The sequence below is a fragment of the Apis florea genome, unplaced genomic scaffold (assembly GCF_048593485.1).
Source record: "Apis florea isolate Af1SG1 unplaced genomic scaffold, ASM4859348v1 contig_3158_pilon, whole genome shotgun sequence".
NCBI lineage: Eukaryota > Metazoa > Arthropoda > Insecta > Hymenoptera > Apidae > Apis > Apis florea.
In genome coordinates, this window is record NW_028256713.1 from 3,884,448 (window position 1) to 3,905,322 (window position 20,875).

General features: G+C 43.5%; 2 protein-coding genes across 9 annotated transcripts in view; one reads left to right on the top strand and one right to left on the bottom strand.

The window, feature by feature from the left end:
• Nucleotides 1–19,172, top strand: part of LOC100863710 (protein gustavus) — a 201,751-nt gene extending 182,579 nt beyond the window's left edge. For all 8 annotated transcript variants that reach the window (XM_086909448.1, XM_086909447.1, XM_086909444.1 and 5 more), the window contains 5 exons: nucleotides 8,668–9,113; nucleotides 11,635–11,864; nucleotides 12,030–12,360; nucleotides 12,462–12,620; nucleotides 12,715–19,172. In XM_086909448.1, the coding sequence (XP_086765574.1) occupies nucleotides 9,095–9,113; nucleotides 11,635–11,864; nucleotides 12,030–12,360; nucleotides 12,462–12,620; nucleotides 12,715–12,854 (879 nt within the window). In that variant the 5' untranslated portion in view covers nucleotides 8,668–9,094 and the 3' untranslated portion in view covers nucleotides 12,855–19,172. The remainder of the gene's footprint in view (nucleotides 1–8,667; nucleotides 9,114–11,634; nucleotides 11,865–12,029; nucleotides 12,361–12,461; nucleotides 12,621–12,714) is intronic.
• A 268-nt stretch (nucleotides 19,173–19,440) lies between these two features.
• LOC100863593 (uncharacterized) lies at nucleotides 19,441–20,875 on the bottom strand. Its single transcript, XM_003698571.4, has 4 exons — nucleotides 20,653–20,875; nucleotides 20,293–20,567; nucleotides 19,889–20,019; nucleotides 19,441–19,623 (listed from the first exon to the last, which is right to left on the bottom strand). The coding sequence occupies exons 1-4, from the start codon at nucleotides 20,873–20,875 to the stop codon at nucleotides 19,476–19,478; spliced, it is 777 nt and encodes a 258-aa protein (XP_003698619.3). The 3' UTR covers nucleotides 19,441–19,475.

Consider the following 20,875-nt stretch of genomic DNA (forward strand, 5'->3'; position numbering starts at 1 on the left):
TCATTGACACTGCTGAAAGAGATTTAATCTTTGCCTTCTTCTCTCGCTTGTAAACTTGCGAAGAATTTCCATAAATATTTAACAATCGCCTTTTTTGAATATTTTCTTCGACAATCATCGTTTTCACCGGTGAGATCCATCATCGTCCCAATCACGATCGTTGATCAATTACTCGTTGCCAGGCGAGAGATGTCTCCATTTATTCCTACCACGTTGGATTTAATTTTCGAGCCGATCGACGAGAAAAAGAGCCATCTGGAACGAGAAAAGTTTCACGCGAATATCCTCCATCAAGGACGTCATCCTCGAGAACCAGTCCCTCCCTGAAAAAGCAAAGTGCGTGCATACTCGTCGTCGTCGTCGTCGTCGTCGTCGTCGAGAAAATTTCTGAACGAGCCTCTCCGCTCGTTCGATAATCCACGGCGCGATACTTGGAAGAAAAAGAAAAAGAAAAAAAGAAAAGAAAAGAAAAGAAAAATCTTCTCGACTTGGTTTCCACATTTCAACGACGTCGTCCTTCCCTTCTCCATCTTTTCTATTTAAAAATAACATTATTTAAGTTTAAGTTTATGATAATTAGGAGCAGCACAAACGTGAGTAATTTTTCTCACTTTTCCGTGCAATTTTAAGTGTTTAACGACGACGTTGAACGACGAAGACGACGTTTTTTTTTCTCTCCTCTCCTTCTCTACCTTTTCTCTCGAATAGCTTAGATTTTAATTTATGTTAATTAAGAGCGTAGTCACTTTTCTCGGTTTTCCATGTACGAACTTAAGCGTTTTATGATGTTCAACAACGAAACCGACATTTTTTCCCGCCCTTCTTCTTCTCCGCTTCTTCTTTACGGAAAAAAAAAAAAAAAAAAAACAAAAAAATCGTGTTTTTCGCTTTGCTCGACGATTCGAAGCCGATTGACTTTTTCCCCTATTGTGTTTATTCCATGCACACGCGCACAATTCGACCCCATTACGTAATTCGCGCGGAGATGCTTGGACGACTCGATGATTCTTTGAAGAGATTGCGCCTTATTTGCGCGCGATTGAATAAACGACACGTGTAAAAAAAAAAAAAAAGAAAAAGGAACGCTCGTGTCTCATCTTCCCTCGTTCTCGGAATTCCATCGGCCGATCGTTGCTTCCAACCTCTGCAACCAGCACGGTAGCAGATCTCCATTTCGCTTCGTGTATCAAAGAAAAAAGAAAATAATTATTCCAACAATCTCGATTCGAAAATCGTTCGAGAAAGATAAGTACAGAGATAAGTCATCTCTTTCCTGTTTATCACGCAGCTAGACTCGTTTTTACCCGCGAGTTTTGCCCGTGTAAATGCGATTCTCTCTCACTCTGTTCTTTTTTTTATTCATTATTCCTGAAATAGGGATCGTCCTCTTTCGTTTATTCAAATTTCGAGTGATAAAGTCTCGGCCGCGACGAGAGGGACGAAGTGAAAATGCGCGAAAACGAAAGAGAGAGAAATAAGGCGGCGATTTTGGTGGAAGAGATCTTCTTCTCCTTCGCGACAAAGCTTAAAAATATCTTTGGAAAAGGTCTGCAGTCCGATCGCCGCTGCATCAACTCGTCGTTCCTCCGTGCACGTGCGCTCGATGCGCGACAAGAGAGGTTGACCCGCGTAACCCGTCCTTAAATGCGTCTCCAACGCGTCGCGTCGGCGATGATCTCACTTTCTCGAGAGAGCGCGTAAAATCGCGCCGATTTAAGCCGGCTCGAGGAGGAGGTCGGCGCTTGAAACTCGAGCGTTGATTCTCTGACTCAGAAGAAGGGGCTAAAAATGAAATTCTCGAAAAGAATACAACGAGACTGTGCTTGCTCCTTATCCACCTCCTATAAATCGAATCGAAGATGTCGCGTTACTTATCCTCGCGATATAAATTTGGAAATGAACGAATGAATGTAGAATTTCTGTAATGGAAGAGAATCGAATCCACTCAATTTTTAATATATTCTGTTCTACCGCGGTTAAAGTTAGCTCGAATAATCTACACGTAAGGGATCTTATACATATATATATATATCTGTCCTTGTCTCATGAATCCCATGAAAAGGAAGGCTAACAAAAAGCACGAGACGACTAGGCCAACTGTGTCGATGGTAGCCTTAAATCGTGAAGAAACGACGTGTTCCTCTGCGAGAATTCGTGTTTCTTCCTCCCTTGATGGATCGACGTGGAGAAAACGCACGAAGTCGGTCGCGACGGCGGAGACAAAAGAGGTGGCTGGATAATTGAAACGAGTCGAAAAAGAAAAAGAAAAGAAAAGAAAAGGACCCCCTGAGTGTGACTCGAGGAGAACGATCTCGACGAAGCCTCCGCCTCGGTTAAAAAGAACGAGGCGCGAGAGAAAGAGAGAGTCTCTAACAACCGGCCTGATATTTGACTTCGATCAAGCCGCGAAGATCGGGTCCATTGTCTCGCGGGGAGTTGGGGCGTGGCCCTCGCAAATGAATCGAAATCGAATCGAATCCGAGCCGTTGGGGCTGCCCAACGAGATCTCGCCGCCTCGCTTTGTGCGCCGGTTAGATTCGTCCTCGAGTGGTAATCTTGAAACGTGTGTTTGCGCCGTGGGAAATCGAGAAGTTGGGTATGGTGTTCGAGAAGTAATCGGATGTGTCCGATTAGGAACGTCTGCAACTACTTTGACTCGCTGACGTAAACTACGTATGAGAAGTGTGGTTTGAGGAAACTTTTCAAAAGGGAAGAGGATTCGTGTGGGGATTTTAGAAAGATTTCGCCCGTAATATTCGATTTGTTTTATTACGGAATCGATCGATCACTAATCCTTGATATTTGCCATTTTTATAAACGATGGCTGTGACGTCGATTCGATCGAGAGAGCAACGCGCGAGCTCGTTCGAGCGCTTTAAGTGTACTGTTGACGCGTTATGGAAATTTATGCAAATTTAATTTCACCAAACGTGCATTCCTTTCCTCGTTTCGCAGCTTTTCGTAATTCTTCTCGTTTATTAAATATGATTCTTTTCTCTGAATCGTCATTTTTCGAAAACGATCCAGATACAGCCATTTCATCGAAGCCAACGACAACAACGAACGAATATATATTTTCGGATAAAAGAAAAGAAAACAGCGTTTGAGCACGTCTCGCGTCCCACTCTTTCTATTTCCTCTCCTACCATAATGCTAATCCGCCTCTTCGATTCTCACAATCCTGCTCCGTGAACAATAGCAGCCTCGAACGGTCAAATATATTCCCTAATTCTCCTAAGTCCTCTTTCTACACACGTACATACACATCTGACAAAAGGAGGTAGAAGAGAAGTTGCGTCAGCCCTTTCGTTCGTGGATAGGGGGAGGGAGCGTGCACACGCAGATCGGAATAAAGCGATAACCGTCTCGATCTTAATGCAACGAGTCGGTGTGGATGAAGCAGATGGAGAGGCATTGTTTCCACGCCACTTGCGAGGGGGAGAGGGTGTGGTGGTTCCAGATCCTTAAAAGGTCGTTGTCGCAAAAAGAAGGCCGTTTTCCGCGGAAACAAGTTCCGCGATGGAAAAACGTCCTGCCAACGAACTAACGAACGAAGGGACGAAGGATTCTCGCGAAGGGTTTTGTCGAGGCAGCTGGTGAACAGGTGTTTGCCCTGGCCAGCCTTCTAGCCTGTCAGCTGTTCTTCTAAGCCGACCACTAAGTAGCGACCACGCGCGAAACACCCGTTCCTATACAACTCCTTTCTCTCCGAGTCGCTTCGCGAATCCTCCCCTTTCCTCCCCTTTTCTCATGCAAATAATTTGTCCTCGAACGCGTCTTTCCTTTTCTTCCAATTTCTGAATTTCTACACGGACTACGTAAAGTGGGGGAGAAAAGTAGAATTTTGTCGGTTGTTGATGATGAAAAGTCGCTTCAATTATTTAGGATCGGTTGCAAATCGGTTGGAAGGAGAATTTTGACCGATTAAATTCGACCGGTTTTAAATAAGGGTCGATTAAGAGAATTATTAGCATCCCTGAAGTCCATTACTAAATTGACCTATTCAAACAAATCCTCGTCATCTTTCCGTGTAAAACTAATCGCGATAATGAAACATTCTAAGTAACCGCGATACGCCTCTACCTGTGCATCTATCGCGTTGCGAGGAAAAAGAAAATATATATTTATCATCAATTGTTACGATCGACCAACTGTCGCAAAATTTCAAAGCTGCGTCATCCTGTACACAAAGAAGTCTTTCTTTCATCTGTATTTCATCGTATTCGTCTGTCAAAATTGCGCACGAGATTTTCAACAAATTGGCCAAATGCCACAACGTTTCCAAAACGTTAAAATTTAGAGCTACGTCGTTTGTCCGTCATCTTCGAAAATTTATATATATCGCGATATTTTCTCGATCACAATTAATCGATTCTCACGAAATATTTTAAAAATTCTTATCGCACAGGAAGACGATGTTTATCCATCATCTTGCCGAGAACGAATACAGAGATTGGACACATTGTCGCGAGGCTCTCGACACATCAGCCGGGAATAACGACGCGTAACGCATCGTCGTTTCGCTATCATTGAGCGCAATTGACATCTGTTGGCCGGCGCTCAACGTAGTACCGGTTGGCAACCGGCTCTCGTCGATGGCTGGCAGTGCCGTGGCGTGCGCGACCACCCGTGTTAGTGTTAGCCTCTTCTCTTTCCTGTGTTTGATCGATCCGACCGATAATACCGTTTCCACGCCGATTCCTTATCCTGGAAAGCTCGCTGAAAACGACCTCGCATCTTTGCACCCCCTTAAATTACGTTCTTATTATCTTCTTTCTTTAACGCTGGTCGCGTGACGCTCGACGCGAAGCGTCGGATCCTCGACCGTAAATTCCTCGACCTCGAAATTTATCCCCGTTAGAATTATTCTTTTGTCGCTCAAGAGAGATCAAGATCTCTCGATGACCACTTGATCGATCAATTGCCAGCGTAGGTGATTGAAAGTTGTGGATATCATCGATAAAGTGTTTTAATCAACCGTCTAGCGTGAACGAGCCGTCGCTCTCATCCTCGATTACCACTTGTCGAGACATTCGTCCGTACTTTTTTTTTTTTTTTGCACGGATCTCTCTCTATTTGTTTCCTTTATTCTTTTTTTTTTTTTTTTTTTTTTTTTGGCAATTTTCTACAAGCAGCAGGTTTTTTTTCGAAACTCTAAAGAACACTTGTTCGAGGCAAACTCGTTAATCCGGTGAAAACAGGTGAAACGTGTTTCATTTCAAGCTTGGAGACGCAAAACTGAAGGGATCGGCGCGACGGATTTTTCCCCGAATATTTTTGTCGGTCTATTTTGCAGCCGAGGGGTGGCTCGCCCTCCTCTCCCTTCCCACCCCTCTCGATGGTAGTCGTCGATGTTAGAGGGGTCTAGAGAGGTTGAGGGAGAGGGGAATGGTAGTGGATTTGGGGGTTGGACCCGTGTCGAGGTGGGGCAAAGGTGATCCCCCGCGGATCAATACCGCCGCCGGTCGGCCGCCTCCAGGTCTGCCTCACCGACCGATGCTCTCTCGTCGTCTCTTCCCTCTTAAAAATCGAATGCCATTCGGTGCATGCACTCGCGCTCCGGGAAAAAAAAAGAAAATATCATTCCCTGCGAATCATCCGCTCTCTCTCTCTCTCTCTCTCTCTCTCTCGCGCCATGATTCGATGAAATCGAAGTTTGCCTGTATGGAAAATTCGATTTTCCGTACGGTTTCACGATTTTTACGAATTGTTTGCTTTTTAACTCGGATTCAACAACGATTCTGCGAGCACAACGATTCACGTGTAAATGTTTGATCAAATTTTTATTTTAAACTGTGCTGCCGTGAAATTCGAAATCGACAATACATTACGAATTTGTATATCTGTGCAGGCTGTGTATGTTCTTTTTTTTTCTTTTTTCCAGAATCGATTCGATTTATCAAGCGAAATTTTAAATTACTTTACGTAAAATTCGGGAGAGAAGAGAGAGAGAGAATCAGAATTCTCAGACTCTCATTCACAATTATCGATGATTTTGATCCGCTCGATTCCGCAGCAAGTAGTTAGTCAGTTTTCACGAGGCTTGGTAAAAGTAGCCCAGCTCGCTTCGAGCGAGCGTGACGAAGCGTACGCTTTAAACCGGCCCGATGGACGATGATGACGCAACGTTGCTTACTGCACGCTGCCCGATTACTCGCTTACTTTCTCCGGACACCCGTAATATCGTTCGGAATTAACCGGAATAGGCGACGAAGGGGAACGTTCGGGGCCCCTGGATCGTTCTCCGACAACGAGACTGGCGTTCGTCGTTCTCATCGTCGTTGGAGAGAGAGAGAGCAAAGTTCCTCCTTCGAAACGGATCCCGTTGTCGAGAACTTTGGATGATTATTAATCGCGGCTGAACGTTTCGTAATCAAAGAAAATATACGGCGCTCACGTTACGTTATTTATTTTTCCAACTTGACTTTCGAACTCTCCGCGTAATGCGGAAGCGCATTAGCAGGCAGACTGTGAGCGCAACCGTTGGTGGGATTTTGCTGCCTGTTCCTCGAGAAGAATGTATGAAAAATTTTCCAAAGGATTGCATTCATAAAAGTTACAGAGAATTTTCGTCCGCAGTTCGAAAATGTATAATTTCTTAATCGCATTGATTAATTTAACCGGAGAAAATCGTAAACTTAAAAAATTCACAAGATTGGATCGTTGGTGGTTGGCGAATCGAAATCTTGGAGCGGATTTTCTGTCGGGAGAAATAATAATCTCTGGAGAAACGGAATCAATCGGATACCGATGTGGGTGGCCGGAAGGTGCGCGTGTACACCTTTGTTACGTGACACGAAAGGAAGAAAGGGAGGAAAAATTGGAACGACCTCGTCGTAACCGTGTTTTGTCTTCCCCTAGTTCCCTGAATCGAGCTCCCCGTACAAGCTCGTCGCTTGTTTCTCACGTCTGATCGCTTCTGGTGAAGCATGCAACTGGTGAACTGTCGAAAGAAAAGGCACGACGCCAGCAGCTATCGTTGCGCTGAAATACACGACGACTGGTCGATCAGGTTCGAACTCGAGAATGCCCGATGTCGTCGATTCGAGGTCGAATCGAAGTGAGCTTGTACACGCCCCTTCTCCTAAGCCGTTTCATTCCAATCGTTGATCACGATGATGAATCGATAAGCTAACCTTTAATCTCGTTTACGAGACTCGCTCGTGATCCACGTTATTTCCTCCTAAACCGAAACTCAATTCGAATCATCGGTCGCCCCAAAACGAATCGAAACGCTCGATTCACGCGGGCGGCGACGTGGACACGCGTCATAAGGAACTTCCTATCTCGGTATATGGAACTCGCGTCACGGACTTTATTCCAAGAAGTGTGCGCAACAGTTTTCGAGTATCCAGCTTTCCGGCACGGGTGTTGTTGCTATCGGTATTATTTTCACTTTCGCGTTTTCTTTTTCTTTTTAAATTCCTCGCGTTTTTTCCTCGTTCCAAGATTATATCCTCGCTCGTATGGGGAAAAATCGCTTCGAAAACCGATTCTCTTCTGCTGTTCCTCCCTCGCTGTAATCAATCCTCGTCGTTATCGACCGCGTAGATTTCTCGAAATTCCTCTCGAAAAAAGTATTCGCCGGGAATTTTTCTTCCCCCTCGCCCCCGTTTTTATCGCTCTTCTTTTTCTTTCGAACGATTATCGAGACGATTGATATCGACGAGTTTTAATCGTCCAAGGAACCGCTTTTTATCGCGTATATTCGTTTCACGGCCACGTGTATTCTCGAAACACGATTTCAACGCAATTACATCGGACAACCAGAGCGCGAGTTGAAAGAAAGGCGTGGAAAGAGTTGCGAATTCGATCGATCGATATCGGGTGGGGGGAGGGGGGGGGGAGCATGAACGTGACTTTTTTCCTTTCCCCCCCCTTCGGGCTTAAAATTTCCTCCCCTCCCCGCCGGTTGCGTAAAACCGGTAGGCCGCGGTGACACGAAAATCCGCAAGCTGTGGAAGCCCCGTTGCGTGATAATCGATTGGCCGTGTTTGTTGCCGCGATATTGTCGGCCGTCGCGCCGTGGAAAACGTACGAGACAAGATACAAGCTTGTGCATAAACTGGGGAGGGGCGTTTTCTGCGCTTCGCCACCGGTGTCTCCCGTTTCCGCGGCGCAAATTTATGCGCGATATCAAACGTGGCGACGAAGGTACAGAAACCGAACGACCGTGAACACGATACGCAACGAATTTATGAAGATATTATACCGACGTGGCCGCGGTGGCAATAAATATTACCGCTACGGATAGGAATTTTAACCGTTCGAGCCAGGGCCCCGGAGATATTCGGCCTGTCGAACGGGATACGATCTTGATTTCCAGTAATAATCCCTCGAACAACGAAAGTCTTCCCAAATTTTTTTTGTCTTTCTCGGCAGAAGAAAATTTGTAAAATTGTAATGCAAATTTATTATCGAATCGTCTTCCTTTCGAAGGAATTCGAAGTAAACTCGACGCGGATTAATATGCCTTCGATCGATATTCATCGCAATTAGATAATTTAAACGGAATTTCTTTCTAAAAAAAAAAAAAAGAAGACACGCATCATCCCCCGTTGAGAGAAATCGATTCGAACGCGCCCCCCCTTTTTCCTTTCCTCACCTTTAGCCCGAGTCGAAGAATGGAAAAAGTAACTAACCAGGTTGCGTTGGCTGGTGTTTCAGGTACAAAGCGAATCGTTGCGTGAGCGGGGGCGGTGGCCGCGGGAACGGCGCGACTGGTACCGGAGGCGGTCTAGGTAACGGAGGCAGCGGCCGCGGGGGCGGCGGGGGCGGTAGCCCCGGCAGGGGCGGCGGCGGAGGCGGCGTCGGAGGAGGAGGAGGAGGAGGCGGAGGTCGGAACGGAGGAATAGACGGTGGTGCGATACCCGCTACGCCACCGACGATCAGCCGTTACCACCACCGCTACCATCACCACCATCACCACCATCATCGTAATCACGACCACGTCACCACGACCACCACGGCGGACGCCACCACCATCACTGGCGTCGCCTGGCACCTCAGGCACAAGCTACCCCTTGGAAAGCAGTGCCTCGAACACCGTCTTCAACACCGGCACCACCATCGGTCCCCCTATCGGGCCTTAAACATGGGCCAAAAGATTTCAGGTTAGAAGCCGCACTATTCCCCTAATGGATCGAGTCCGTCGATAGAGAGAGTGTGTGTGTGTGGTACGAGCCATGTGGGACGTACGAGACGATATTTTAGGGCGAGAGGTTTTTAGTTGGAGGAAAGGTTTAGGGGGCGAAGTAGTAGTACAGCGGGCCGAGGGAACGTGGGACCGGTTTCAGAGATGTGTCGGAGAACGAGGATCGTAGGACGAAGCGTAGGATGTGCTCGTTGCCGATTGGAAATAATGAAAATGAATAGTAGAATTTCGGATTTTATTGCAAACGTGTTTTTCTTTCTTTCTTTTTTTTTTTTTTTTTTGGAAAAATTAATTTTCCACGATTTCGTTTTGTATGCGAAATAAATTGCGGAATCTTGGTTCTTCTAAGAAGAATATTTATATCCTCGATAATACGCGATTTGAACGCGCTTGACGAACAAATTATGCGATTCCGGTTTAACGAACGATACATTCTTTTGTAATTTGCATCCATTTCCAATAAGCGCTGGATTATTATTCATATCGAGTGTTTCAAAGAATTTTAACATTCGTATGAATTGAATTTTTTGAATTAGTCGGAAGGAAGATGGAGGAGATGAGTTGGTAAAATATTGATAACGATAGTTGAGCGGATTTATTCGTAGATTGTAACGCGACCAATTTGCGATACACGGTCGAGAGGTTGATTCACCTCGCGTTCGAGCTTCGCCCAGGGTCAAGGCCTCTGACCGCTCTCGATTTTACCTACCTGCCTCAGGTAGAAGCTCGAACAGGTCCTTCAGACCTCGATTCTATCCTCCGATTAACCACCGTGTATAAAATATCAAACTTGGAAGACGAGAGTTTTACCGATACCGATTCGTTTCGTCAATTTTTAACGGACAGAAAAGAAAGAAAGGGAAAAAAAACCCCCCGAACTCGATTTAAACTTATCTCTCGTTGAAAATTAACTTCGAGACGATCGAACTCGTTCCTCCGTAACATATATATATCCAAATATCTCCCTTCTTCTCTATCCCCAACTTGCATCCGTTCGAGAGAGCTTACCAACAAAACCTCTATTATTAAACAGCGAGTCGAGCAGCAACAATTGGAACAATTAACTCGCTAATTAGCCAATTACATCCCTCGATTGCCATTAAATAAAAAAAGGAAACCAGCCTTTTCAGAATCACGTTTGTCGTCACGTGAAATCAATTCCTATCGATCCATAACTTCCCGTTTCCACGTATGCGTCCTCCCTCTCCCGTCATGATTTACACTGGCCATTTGCCCGCTTCCGCAGATTCGCTTCCCGTGTCTCGATGCCGCCGTGATCGTGCAACGATCCTCCTCCCCACCTCCCTCTCCCCCTTGTCTTTTCGAGAAATTTGTCGCCCTCGACCGCAGCCAATTCGCAGCTCAGCTGCACCCGTGAAATTTACGAGGCAAGTGTGCTGCTGCGTATACTGCCCATCGCGTCACGAGGAGGGTTGCCGGGCTCGAGAGGGGAGAAAAAACGCGGCGGTAGCCAGCCGGGTCCAGGGTGTCTCGATGTCTGAGAGGGATAACGGCGTGAAAAAAAAAAAGAAAAAAGAAAAGAAGCCACGAACGCGTTCTCGAAGAGGAGGAGGAGGAGGAGGAGAGGGAGGGAAGCGGAGTCGAAAGGTCGACTTGGACCGGATGGATACACACAAGGCCCGTGAAACGGCCTTTCTATTAGTAGTGTACCCCTCGGTTTTTCGGTTGTTGGAGGGAACGAGATAGCATACCCTTTGAAATCCTCGAGCTCCTTTCCAGAACCCTCCTCGTTCCAGGACCCTCGAACGGCGCTCGCGCTAGGGGGAACAGCTGCCAGAGCAAATAAACCGGCATCCAAGGATATCGGTCTCTCGAGGCCCGGCCGAATCGAGGGAGAACGAGATGGCGAACTTTCGAAAACCTTGAACGAAGGCCTGCTGCTGCGCCCGCCGGAGGGAGGGGGGAGAACCCTTCGTTATTTTTCTTCCACTCTCTCTCTCTCTCTCTCTCTCTTCCTCGACAAATCTACCCAGGTATATCTCTCCACCTCCTCCTCCTCCTCCTCCTCCTCATGCTGGTGGATGAACCGCATCCGAGAGAATCCCACGGATCGCGATCTGAATTATTTATAACGACCGCCGGTGGAAATTCCTGGCGGATGAAATTTCGTCCACGCTTTCATTTTCGCGCGATATATTCAACCGAGCAAGCGTGTCAGTTGTCCGTAAAGGTAGGCGTTCTAGGAAACAGAACTCGCCGCTCGAAAGTGAGAAATCTCTGTCCGGGTGAGGGAAGGGAAATGAAAAGAGATAACATTTTGATTCGTGCTTCATTTCGTGCGTAGGACAGGGATGATGGATAATCTTACCACTCACTCTCTCTCTCTCTCTCTCTGAAAATTCGAAATTTTTATATTGTAGAAGAATCAAGAGAACAAAAGTCTTTTACATCTTGGACAGAAACGTTATTGGCGTGTAAGGAGGATGGTTGGTAATTGGATGGATTTTTGCCTATTGCAGGAGGGGTTAAAAGCGTGACACGCGAGGCTACAGCAGGAGCTGTCGGTGGAGTCGGCGTCGGCGGTGGCGGCGTCGTAGCTTACAAACCAGTGGTACCAAGAGAGCTGGCGCAACACTTCGCGAGGCCGCCACGGCTCGATGTCCTTCTCGACATGCCACCCGCTTCGCGGGAAACACAAATTCATCATAGCTGGAACGCCAACGATCGTAGTCTCAACATATTCGTTAAGGTACGTAATCTGACTCTCTCTGTCTTTAATCTTTGGCAAATTAATAAAAAAGAAGAAAGAAAGAAATATCCGATGTGAACATTGCAAAATTATATTAATTACGCGATGAAACGTTGTTAAAACTTTGAAAAATTTTAAATCAATTTTATCAACGATCCGTTTCAGGATGATGACAAGTTGACATTTCACCGGCATCCCGTGGCCCAAAGCACAGATTGCATAAGAGGGAGGGTAGGGTACACGAAAGGAATGCACGTCTGGGAGCTGTTCTGGAGCACGAGGCAAAGAGGCACGCACGCCGTGGTGGGCGTTGCGACGGCAGAAGCACCCCTTCACAGTGTCGGTTATCAGAGTTTGGTGGGCAACAATGAGCAAAGCTGGGGTTGGGATCTCGGTAGGAACAAACTCCTCCACGACTCGAAGAACAATACCGGTATCACTTATCCGGCTCTTCTCAAGTCCGATGAAACGTTCATTGTTCCTGACAAATTCCTAGGTAATTATTCTCCTCCGCGGTATTAAAAATGTAATACTCGATGTCTCAATGTTTTATATGCACTTGAACGAAGGAAAATATATCTTTATTTATTTTTCCAGTGGTCTTGGACATGGATGAAGGCACGTTAGCGTTTGTCGTTGACGGCCAATATCTTGGCGTCGCGTTTAAAGGCCTGAAAGGCAAGAAACTTCATCCCATTGTATCCGCTGTTTGGGGACACTGTGAGATCACGATGAAATATATCGGTGGACTCGATCGTAAGTAGTCTCTAGAATCTAACTACTAATTAATACGACTACGATAGTATAGTGATGTCAGAACTGTAGTAACAAAGTATGTATCTTATTTTAGCCGAACCTCTGCCTTTGATGGACCTCTGTCGAAGAGTGATCCGGAAACGAATCGGCAAGGAGAAGATAGAAGAGAAAGTGAATGCGTTGAGCCTGCCGTTAGCGGTGAAGACTTATCTCCTGTATCGTGACAGGAGGTAACTACCGAGTGCTAGCTCCGTAAATACTACAACCACGATTACGACTGTGAACACCACCGCGCTATTGAATCGTTGCCACCACGACGCACAGGGGAACGCCCGCTACCCCGTCGCATGCCACCGAGCACACCAGCCCATAAGCCGCTTCTACGATCCATGGTGTTTCTATCCATGTCAGGATAAGTCGAGACGAGCACGATCTTCGTGGTCGCGTACGTTGTCGTCGTCTTCGTCGTCGTCGTCGTCGTCGTCGTCGTCGTCATCGTCGTCTTCGTCGTCGTCGTCGACGTCGACGTCGTCTTCTTCATCATCGTCGTCGTCGTCGTCGTCGTCGTCATCGTCTTCATCATCCTCACCATCATCGCTGGCATGATTATTCGTCGTCATTCTCATATGTTCATCATTCTCGTTGTCATTGTCGTTGTTAACCTGATCGTTATCGTCGTTGTCGTTCCCGAATAAAATCAAGATGTGTACGCTGTAAAATGAAAGAAAAAAGAAAAGAATTTTTTTCTAAATAAAATGGCACGAACATACGGGACGCATACGCGAATCGTATCGGGACTAGCGAATTATTTAGGTGATATTGTTGTCTTGTGTTAACGTCTATGCGATTAAAATCGTGACGAAGTCTTTATCAATTGTTAATAATGATAATTAATAGAAAAAAAAAAAATGGCGCACGATGCATTTCGATAAGCATTTCGTGCACATCGCTCGGCGCTGTTATCTTTTTATCTTTTTTTTTTTTTTCTTATTTAGTTTCCTCTTTTTTTTTTTTTTCTAGTAATTTTTTTAAGTTATCGCGTTATTAGAACGTTCTGCGTGTGACGAAGAAGATACAAGCTGTAAGAAATAGAGGACCAGATTATACGGACGAGAATACACGCACGTGGCTCGGATAGAGATAGAGAAGAGTGATCGACAAGAAGTGATCGGAAAGAAGGAAAACAGCTCTTCATGTAGTTGGCCAGTAAAACGTTACACTTAATCGAGTTTGAAGGCTGATAACGGATAACGTTTCGATTATTCAATCAACAGTGGGTAGCGGGCTTGTTCTAGTCCAGCCACAATAATGCGCGAATAAGAAACGAGGAGACAACGGAGCGGAAATAAATTTCTTCGCGATTTAAACGAAGAGGAGAAATTCGTCGAAACTTCGAAAAGAAGATTTCTTAACCGTACGTTGCGGAAACAATTGTTATGAACTGTCAAAAAAAAAAAAAAAAAAAAAGAAAAATGTGTGTACAGTGAAAAAAGCCAGCCGATCGAACAGCCACCTTCCAATAGACTCATTTTTCAAGTATTTTCTAAGCATGCTAGGTCTAATGAAATATAGTGGTATGTATGATTCGTGGATGGACACGAAAGGGAACGAAAGAGAACTTTAAGATATACATATATAAATATATATAAATAAAATATATATATATATATATGATTTAATAAGTAACACGCCTCCGATTTTTCGTATTTTGTTTTATTTTGTTTATCGTTTAGTTAGAAAAAGCCCCGAGAGAAAAGCATACGTATCGCAGCTAGAAATTATCTCTAAATGATATTTTAGCGGAACGTTAAAATGGGTAAGAAGAAAGAAGGTGTTGAAATTTATGGCGTACACGATTATTTGGACAAAAATATTCGGGAAAAATGGGAGAGAGAGACAGAAATTATAATTACCTCGATTAAGTTGATTGAAGTGATATAAAGAAGAGAAAAACAAAAAACAAGAAGAAAACGATGAAGATTAATTGTATCGTAGTTAAACTTTTAAAATGAGCGAAAGAACATGCGCATATTACGGCCGATTAGATTCCAAACACGAATTAAAACTGTCTCGAGGAGAGAAAAAGAGCTGCCTGAGACAACGGCGTGCGAGAGTGTTAATGAGTGTATTATAACGCTGAAAAAAAAAAAAAAAGAAAGAAAGAAAAATCATAGCGACGATCTAGAAATATGGTCACGATAATGATGATGATAGTGATGAATGGGATAATAATGATAGATAAAACAATTATATCGGGCGTGTTGCTACCTATACTATTAGCATGACAAATTATGACTGGTCCCTAGTAACTCTTTAATCTTACGTTTGTCGCTTAAGTTTAATGATAATGTGCCGTTTATCGGCGATGTCGATTTGTACATAGGGTATAATTATAATAATATCTATCGGTACGACAATGAATGTATTGTGGGTAGTCATTGTATCCAAGACCGTAAGGACGAACCGAATGCGAGAAAAAGAAAGAAGAAAAAAGTATACAGAATTCTATTCGCATGCGAATAACGCGAAAGAGGAAAAATTGTCAATGAAAACAGCTCACCATTTTTATTTTCCATTTAATTCACGAGAGTATCTCTTTCTTTGATTCTTTTTTTTTTTCCCAACTTTCGAGAGACGAAAGTAAACGTTTTGCTTGATACCACGCATCGTTGTTCATTCTCTCTAAACAGAAAAGCGAGTTTTCTTGCAGAGCTCGTCTTTTACAAAAAAAAAAAAAAAAAAGAAAAAAAATAACATAACGTCTTCCAGTTTGTCTGGCCAGACATACGGTTGCATCTCTTTATGAAACGGAAAAGAAAACTGTCCTTTTCTTTTTTTTTTTCTTATATATATATATATATATACATATAAGTTTTACATCGTGGCCACGTTTCTTACCATTTATTTCATCAATTTCCATCGATTTAAAAGCCGTTCTCAAAGACACGCACGATCTCGCAATCGGCAACCACTGCTTCGTGATCTTGCGGTCCTCAATACGCACACCCAAACTCGCTGTTAGAGCAATGTTCACCTTCACTCGTTTCTCCTCTCGGTCGAGGCCTCGGAACCTTCGGCCAAGGGAGAACAAATCGGCGAGAAGAGAAAAGGAACAAATTAAAGATTCGTGGCAAAGGAAAGAGAAGAAAGGAGGAAAGGATGGAGGAGGATCTACCTAAACGGATGGAAATAAAAAGGAGAAAAGGGTGATTGTACGAACGAGCGAAACGAAAAAGTTCTTCGCACGTGTTGATTGGTCGAGCGATAATGCGCGCTGCAACGTGCTTCCTTCGCGCATCAATGCTCGTCGCGAATGTTTTGAAACTTGTAGCCATGTATATTTCGGGCAACGTGTGTGTCGCGTGTTGGTATCGCGTGGCGGTGAAAAAAGGGATTTACCGCGATCATAAGTGACTCGACGTCTTCGTCGTGGTTATACGCCGTTCGTCGAAACCTCTGCCTCGTTTGTAAGAAAAAAAAAAAAAAGAAAGAAAGAAAGAAAGAAAGAAAGAAAGAAGAAAATAAAACTAAAATAATAATAATATAAAGTAGAGAACGGTTCTCTCTCGAGCGCGACGCGGACGTCGCGTGCATGTATTATCTTGTATGCGTGAAACCAAGTGGAAGTAAACAGAGCACATAAATAGCGAGTAAAAAGAAAAAGAAATTGTATAAGGTATAAAAAAAAAAAAAAAAAAACACGTATATAGGAAAGATTTAAAAAAATGCGAGTGTTGGACACTCGTCTTTGGAAAAACGCGCGTTTCGAAAAACGAGAGAAAGAAAGAGAATGAGAGAAATATCACCGACGATAGTGCAGTGTGAGAGAGAAAGAGGAAAAAGGAAGTGAGATTCACACGCACGCACACACGCGCGCGCGCGAGCGTCGAGAAGACATTATCTTTTTTCCGTGCGAATCACACTCTCCTCCATCTTGCTACCGTCGTGTTGTACCTATATTATTTTCTATATAAAAAAAAAAAAAAAAACAAGCGATTGATTTTTTTTTTCTTTTTCGTTTTTTCTTCGTGCGCGTGTCACGTTCCAAGCATATGAGACAGAACAAGAAAAAGATATAGCGTTTAGAATGTTGTATATATTATTAATTAATGATTAATATTAATATATTATTATTATTATTATTATTATTATTATTATTATTGTATCGGCTCGATATAGTTTAATTGATTAATCAATTATATCGTGTTAGTCGGCATAATTGTGAATTCAGTTTTTGTACGGTAGGAGAAACGATCTAATTAAACGCGATCGATCGATCGACAGTGTTGGATTGAGAGAGAAAGATTGGGCACGTTCTCTTCGTGGCTTGTCGTTCTTTTTCTTCCTTTTTTTTTTTTTTTCTTTTTACTTCTTTTTCTTACTTTCCTTTCGGATCCGAGCGACGACACTTCCGGAACGCGCCCATGAAGACTTCCTATTATTTAAATCGCATTAACGATTGGACAAAAGATGATGGATTACTGCGAATAAAGCAAGTAAAAAGTAAAGAAACGTGTTTTTATACCGCCGCGTATTCGTGTTCCGTTCCAACGCGTTTTGTCCTCTTTTTTATACATATATATAGCGTATTTTACGTGTCTTCCAACATTACGTTCGTGATTTTGCTTTTTTGGTTTTCTTTTTCTTCTTTTTTTTTTTTTTTATTTTATTTCATTTTCTGTCAATTTTTAATTTAGATTATCTTGTTGCATTGTTTTCTTCTTTCTTTTCTTTTTTTTGAAGATATAATGACTTTACGTTGAAACCTGCATAATTTTTTTTTTTTTTTTTTTTTTTTTTTTTTTTTTTTTTAAGTTCTGTTGTTTGTACGATGTTGTTGAACGATACCCTTCCCCGGGTGAACACATTTCTGCTTTCGATTTTGATAACAATGTTATATTTGTTTTATATTCGGAACACATTGGTCGATATTGTTTTATCCACAGTTCGACACGAGGATCGATCGATCCGATGACACAATCGAGTCAACTGTTTTATATTTTTAACTGTATTTTAAAAACTTTATCCGTTTGATTCATGTCTACGACTTCCGTTGTTAGTTATTTTATCGAATTATAGAAATATGCGAATCAGGAACGGACAGGAAGATTAGTTTACGTAATTTTCATTATATAGAGAAAGAAAAAAAAAAAGAAGAAGAAGAAAAAAGCCGATACCTCGATCGATCGATCGATCGCCAGAAGAGAGCGGCCAATTGTCAACTTTTGCCGTCGAAGGAAATGTGTTCGAAAACCAAGAAATGGAAATAGAGTTGCGAAAACAAAAATGAAAAAAAAATATGGATATTTCGAGATATTTTTTTGTGAACTGCCTGCCGCCTGCCTGTGCAAAACTACGTTGCCTCGACAAATGTGTCTAATTTATTGTCGATACGATAATTAGCTGGACTTTTAAGCTGCGTGCGTGCAAAGTGATAGTCGAGAGAGAGAGAGAGAAAAGAAGAGATATTGTGTGTGTATGTGTGTGTGTGTATACGATGTGCGTGTGTGCGTTCAGTGTGAAAGAAGCGGGCAAACAAAAGGGTTGTGCGAGAATGGAAGGAAAGAAGGAAAAGCCGGAACAAAGAATGCGAGCGCATTGCATCTGGCACCGGATGGTCTTCGAACCGAATATTCGTTCTTTTCCCAATTCTTTTTGTTTGTTTGCGCGGCAAAAGAGAGAGAGAGAGAAACAAAAAAATGAATTTAACGCGATCAAGTTGGATAAAATTTAAAAACTGAATTTCTTCGTCGTCGAGAAAGAACTAAACTAGTGGTAGATTATTCGAAAAAGGAGAAGAAGAAGAAAAAAAATACAGAGACGAAAATATCCTCCCGAGGAAGTGGATTATTTTTTTAAGTTTTAAGAAAAGGACAGCGTGTATCGAGACCACTTCCGGCCCGGTTTGCTGAAGAAGCTTGTTTCACACACAATGTTCTTTTTCTCTTGTGTTTTTTTTTTTCCCCCTTTGAAGCCTGGACTATTGCAACGAGCGATCTCACGTCTATTTAAGCATAAGTTTACGAGTTTAACGTGGTATTGCTGTATAGTGGCGAGTGAACACGAAGAATTTATAAATATGTAATGCCTTAATGTTATATAAACGATAATAATGGTATAGCGTTACTTGTATAATTAGTTGTGACGCGAGGCTGGATACAAGAGGATCGTGGCAAGATAGATAGATAGATCGAAAGGAAGGGGGAGGTGGTAAACAGAAAGAGAGAGAAATAACGAACGAAGCAAACGCGAAGCGAGATATATATTGACGTGAAACGAGAGGACAAAAAGTAGCAAACAAAAGGGTGGTGCAGTAGGTGCGGCGGTTTGTCTCCATTCTGTTCGTGATTTGATATTTTTTTATAATTCCGACGACGAGAGAGAACGAGATTGGAGAGAAAGAGAGAGGGAGTGAGTATAAATGGAGCGTGTATAGAGAGCGGACTGCTATCTAAAATAGTTCAGGCTAGATGTCGATGTTTGTAGCAGATAAAGAACAAAAAAAAAAAACACAACACAGCATATTGTAATTAAAATTAAAAGTCATTAATACCGCCCGCTTTTTTATTCGTCCGATCGATCGATCCAACCTTTTTTCTCCTTGTCCCTCTTTTTTCTTTTTTTTTTTAAATACAAAAAAATACACATCTATCATTAGATTCGTGCACGCGAAAACAATTTAAATATAATTTGTCAATTTTATTTTAACTAAAACTAACTCTTCATTAATCGAAATAGGATACGAATCTCTTCTTCCGCCAATTTGATAATTTAATCTCTACTAAAAACAATAGCAAAAAAAAATATTCCAAATCTGGGTAAATGGATGAAACGTGTTATCATCGTCTTATCGATCTATCGCGATGCATCCTTCGAAGGAACTCGCTCGTCGCAACCCCTGTAAAGCACCTCGCAGTCCTCGCCACGAATCCCAGCCTCGCCCGCGTCCCGGACCAAACGGAACCATCCGGAGGACGACTCGAGAGATTTCTCCACGCCTCGTCTGAAAGCAAACGCGCACGACCTCAGCATCTCGTTGCTCTGAAACTACACGTGCCCCTCCTCCCCCGTGTCGCGTACGAGGAGCGCGTTTAATATTCCTGTGGCGCGTGCAAATGGCATTTGGAGAAATAGGAGCGAGTTATCTCGGTCCAGATTCCGTGTCTTTCGCGGCCGACGACACTTGGAATATTAAATTTCTGCGCCATTGTCTCGGCTGGAGAACTGGCCGCGAAGCAATATAACGGAGGGGGGCGTAGTGAACTCACGTCAAGTACTTGGCCAGTATCTTGCCGGTCGCGCCGAACGCCTTCAAGAGCTTTCGATTCTCCAGGCAAACGGTCCTCTGTATGCATCTCACCCTCGCGTCCTCGTCGAGCACCTCTTCCTGTTCCGGTGTCTGCGAGCCGAAAAGAGAACTGTAATTACCCTTAAAACTTTCAAGTCCTGGAACTCGCTTCTTCAACCGTTATGAAAAATATATAGAATAGTGTTCTTTAACGAGGAATTTAACCTTTTAAAATTTCATCTATAACAAATGAACGTACGAACATCGTACTTATTGAGAAAAAATAATTTATCCCCGATTCTACGAAGGAAGTGGAGGTCGACTTAAAAGCTCAAGCATTTGTATAAGTCACTTTAAGAGAGAGACGAGAGAGAAAAATCTTACCACGGAGTCAAAGTTGTACGAAGCGTAAAGCTCTCTCTTCTTCCTCGCCGAGAGCACATCCGTGAGAAGCTCTCTTCGTTTCACGTTCACGATCGTGTTCTGAATAACGGCGAACAGCAACAACAAACCGATGAAACTGACTATCATAAGCTGCTTGGAGGACGGTCCAACCGGATAATCGATCGAGTGCGCCACCGGATATCCGAAATGCGGATGATCGTACACGTAAGCCGGCACGTTGTCGCTCCTCAGATGAATGTAAGGCCTTTGGGGGGCTGAAAATCGCATTCGCATTGTCTAACTTTTATCTTACGCTTGGGCTCGACACAATCGCGTGTCAAAGGACGCGCGAAACGTTACCGAGGAGAAAATTATTGACAGGTGCGGTGGAGGGATGCGCGAGAAGCTCGGAAGAACGCGTCATATCCGGTTGAAGCGCAGTTTCCACTCTGGCTGATGATTCGAGAACGGAGCCATTTCCGGGGAGCGGAAACACCGTAGTTTTTGCATCCTGGGCGAGGAATGAAACTGCAAACGCGTTTAATAATAATGGGAAAATTATTCTTCTTACGAAGGTGAACAT

What these genes read in the sequence shown, in the direction of transcription:
- LOC100863593 (XM_003698571.4), bottom strand. Translation starts at nt 20,875, where the DNA reads ATGTTCACCTTCGTAAGAAGAATAATTTTCCCATTATTATTAAACGCG. An exon ending in TGTCAATAATTTTCTCCTCG is followed by an intron (nt 20,568 to 20,652) that starts GTAACGTTTCGC and finishes TGCGATTTTCAG; the next exon opens with CCCCCCAAAGGCCTTACATT. An exon ending in CGTACAACTTTGACTCCGTG is followed by an intron (nt 20,020 to 20,292) that starts GTAAGATTTTTC and finishes TTCGGCTCGCAG; the next exon opens with ACACCGGAACAGGAAGAGGT.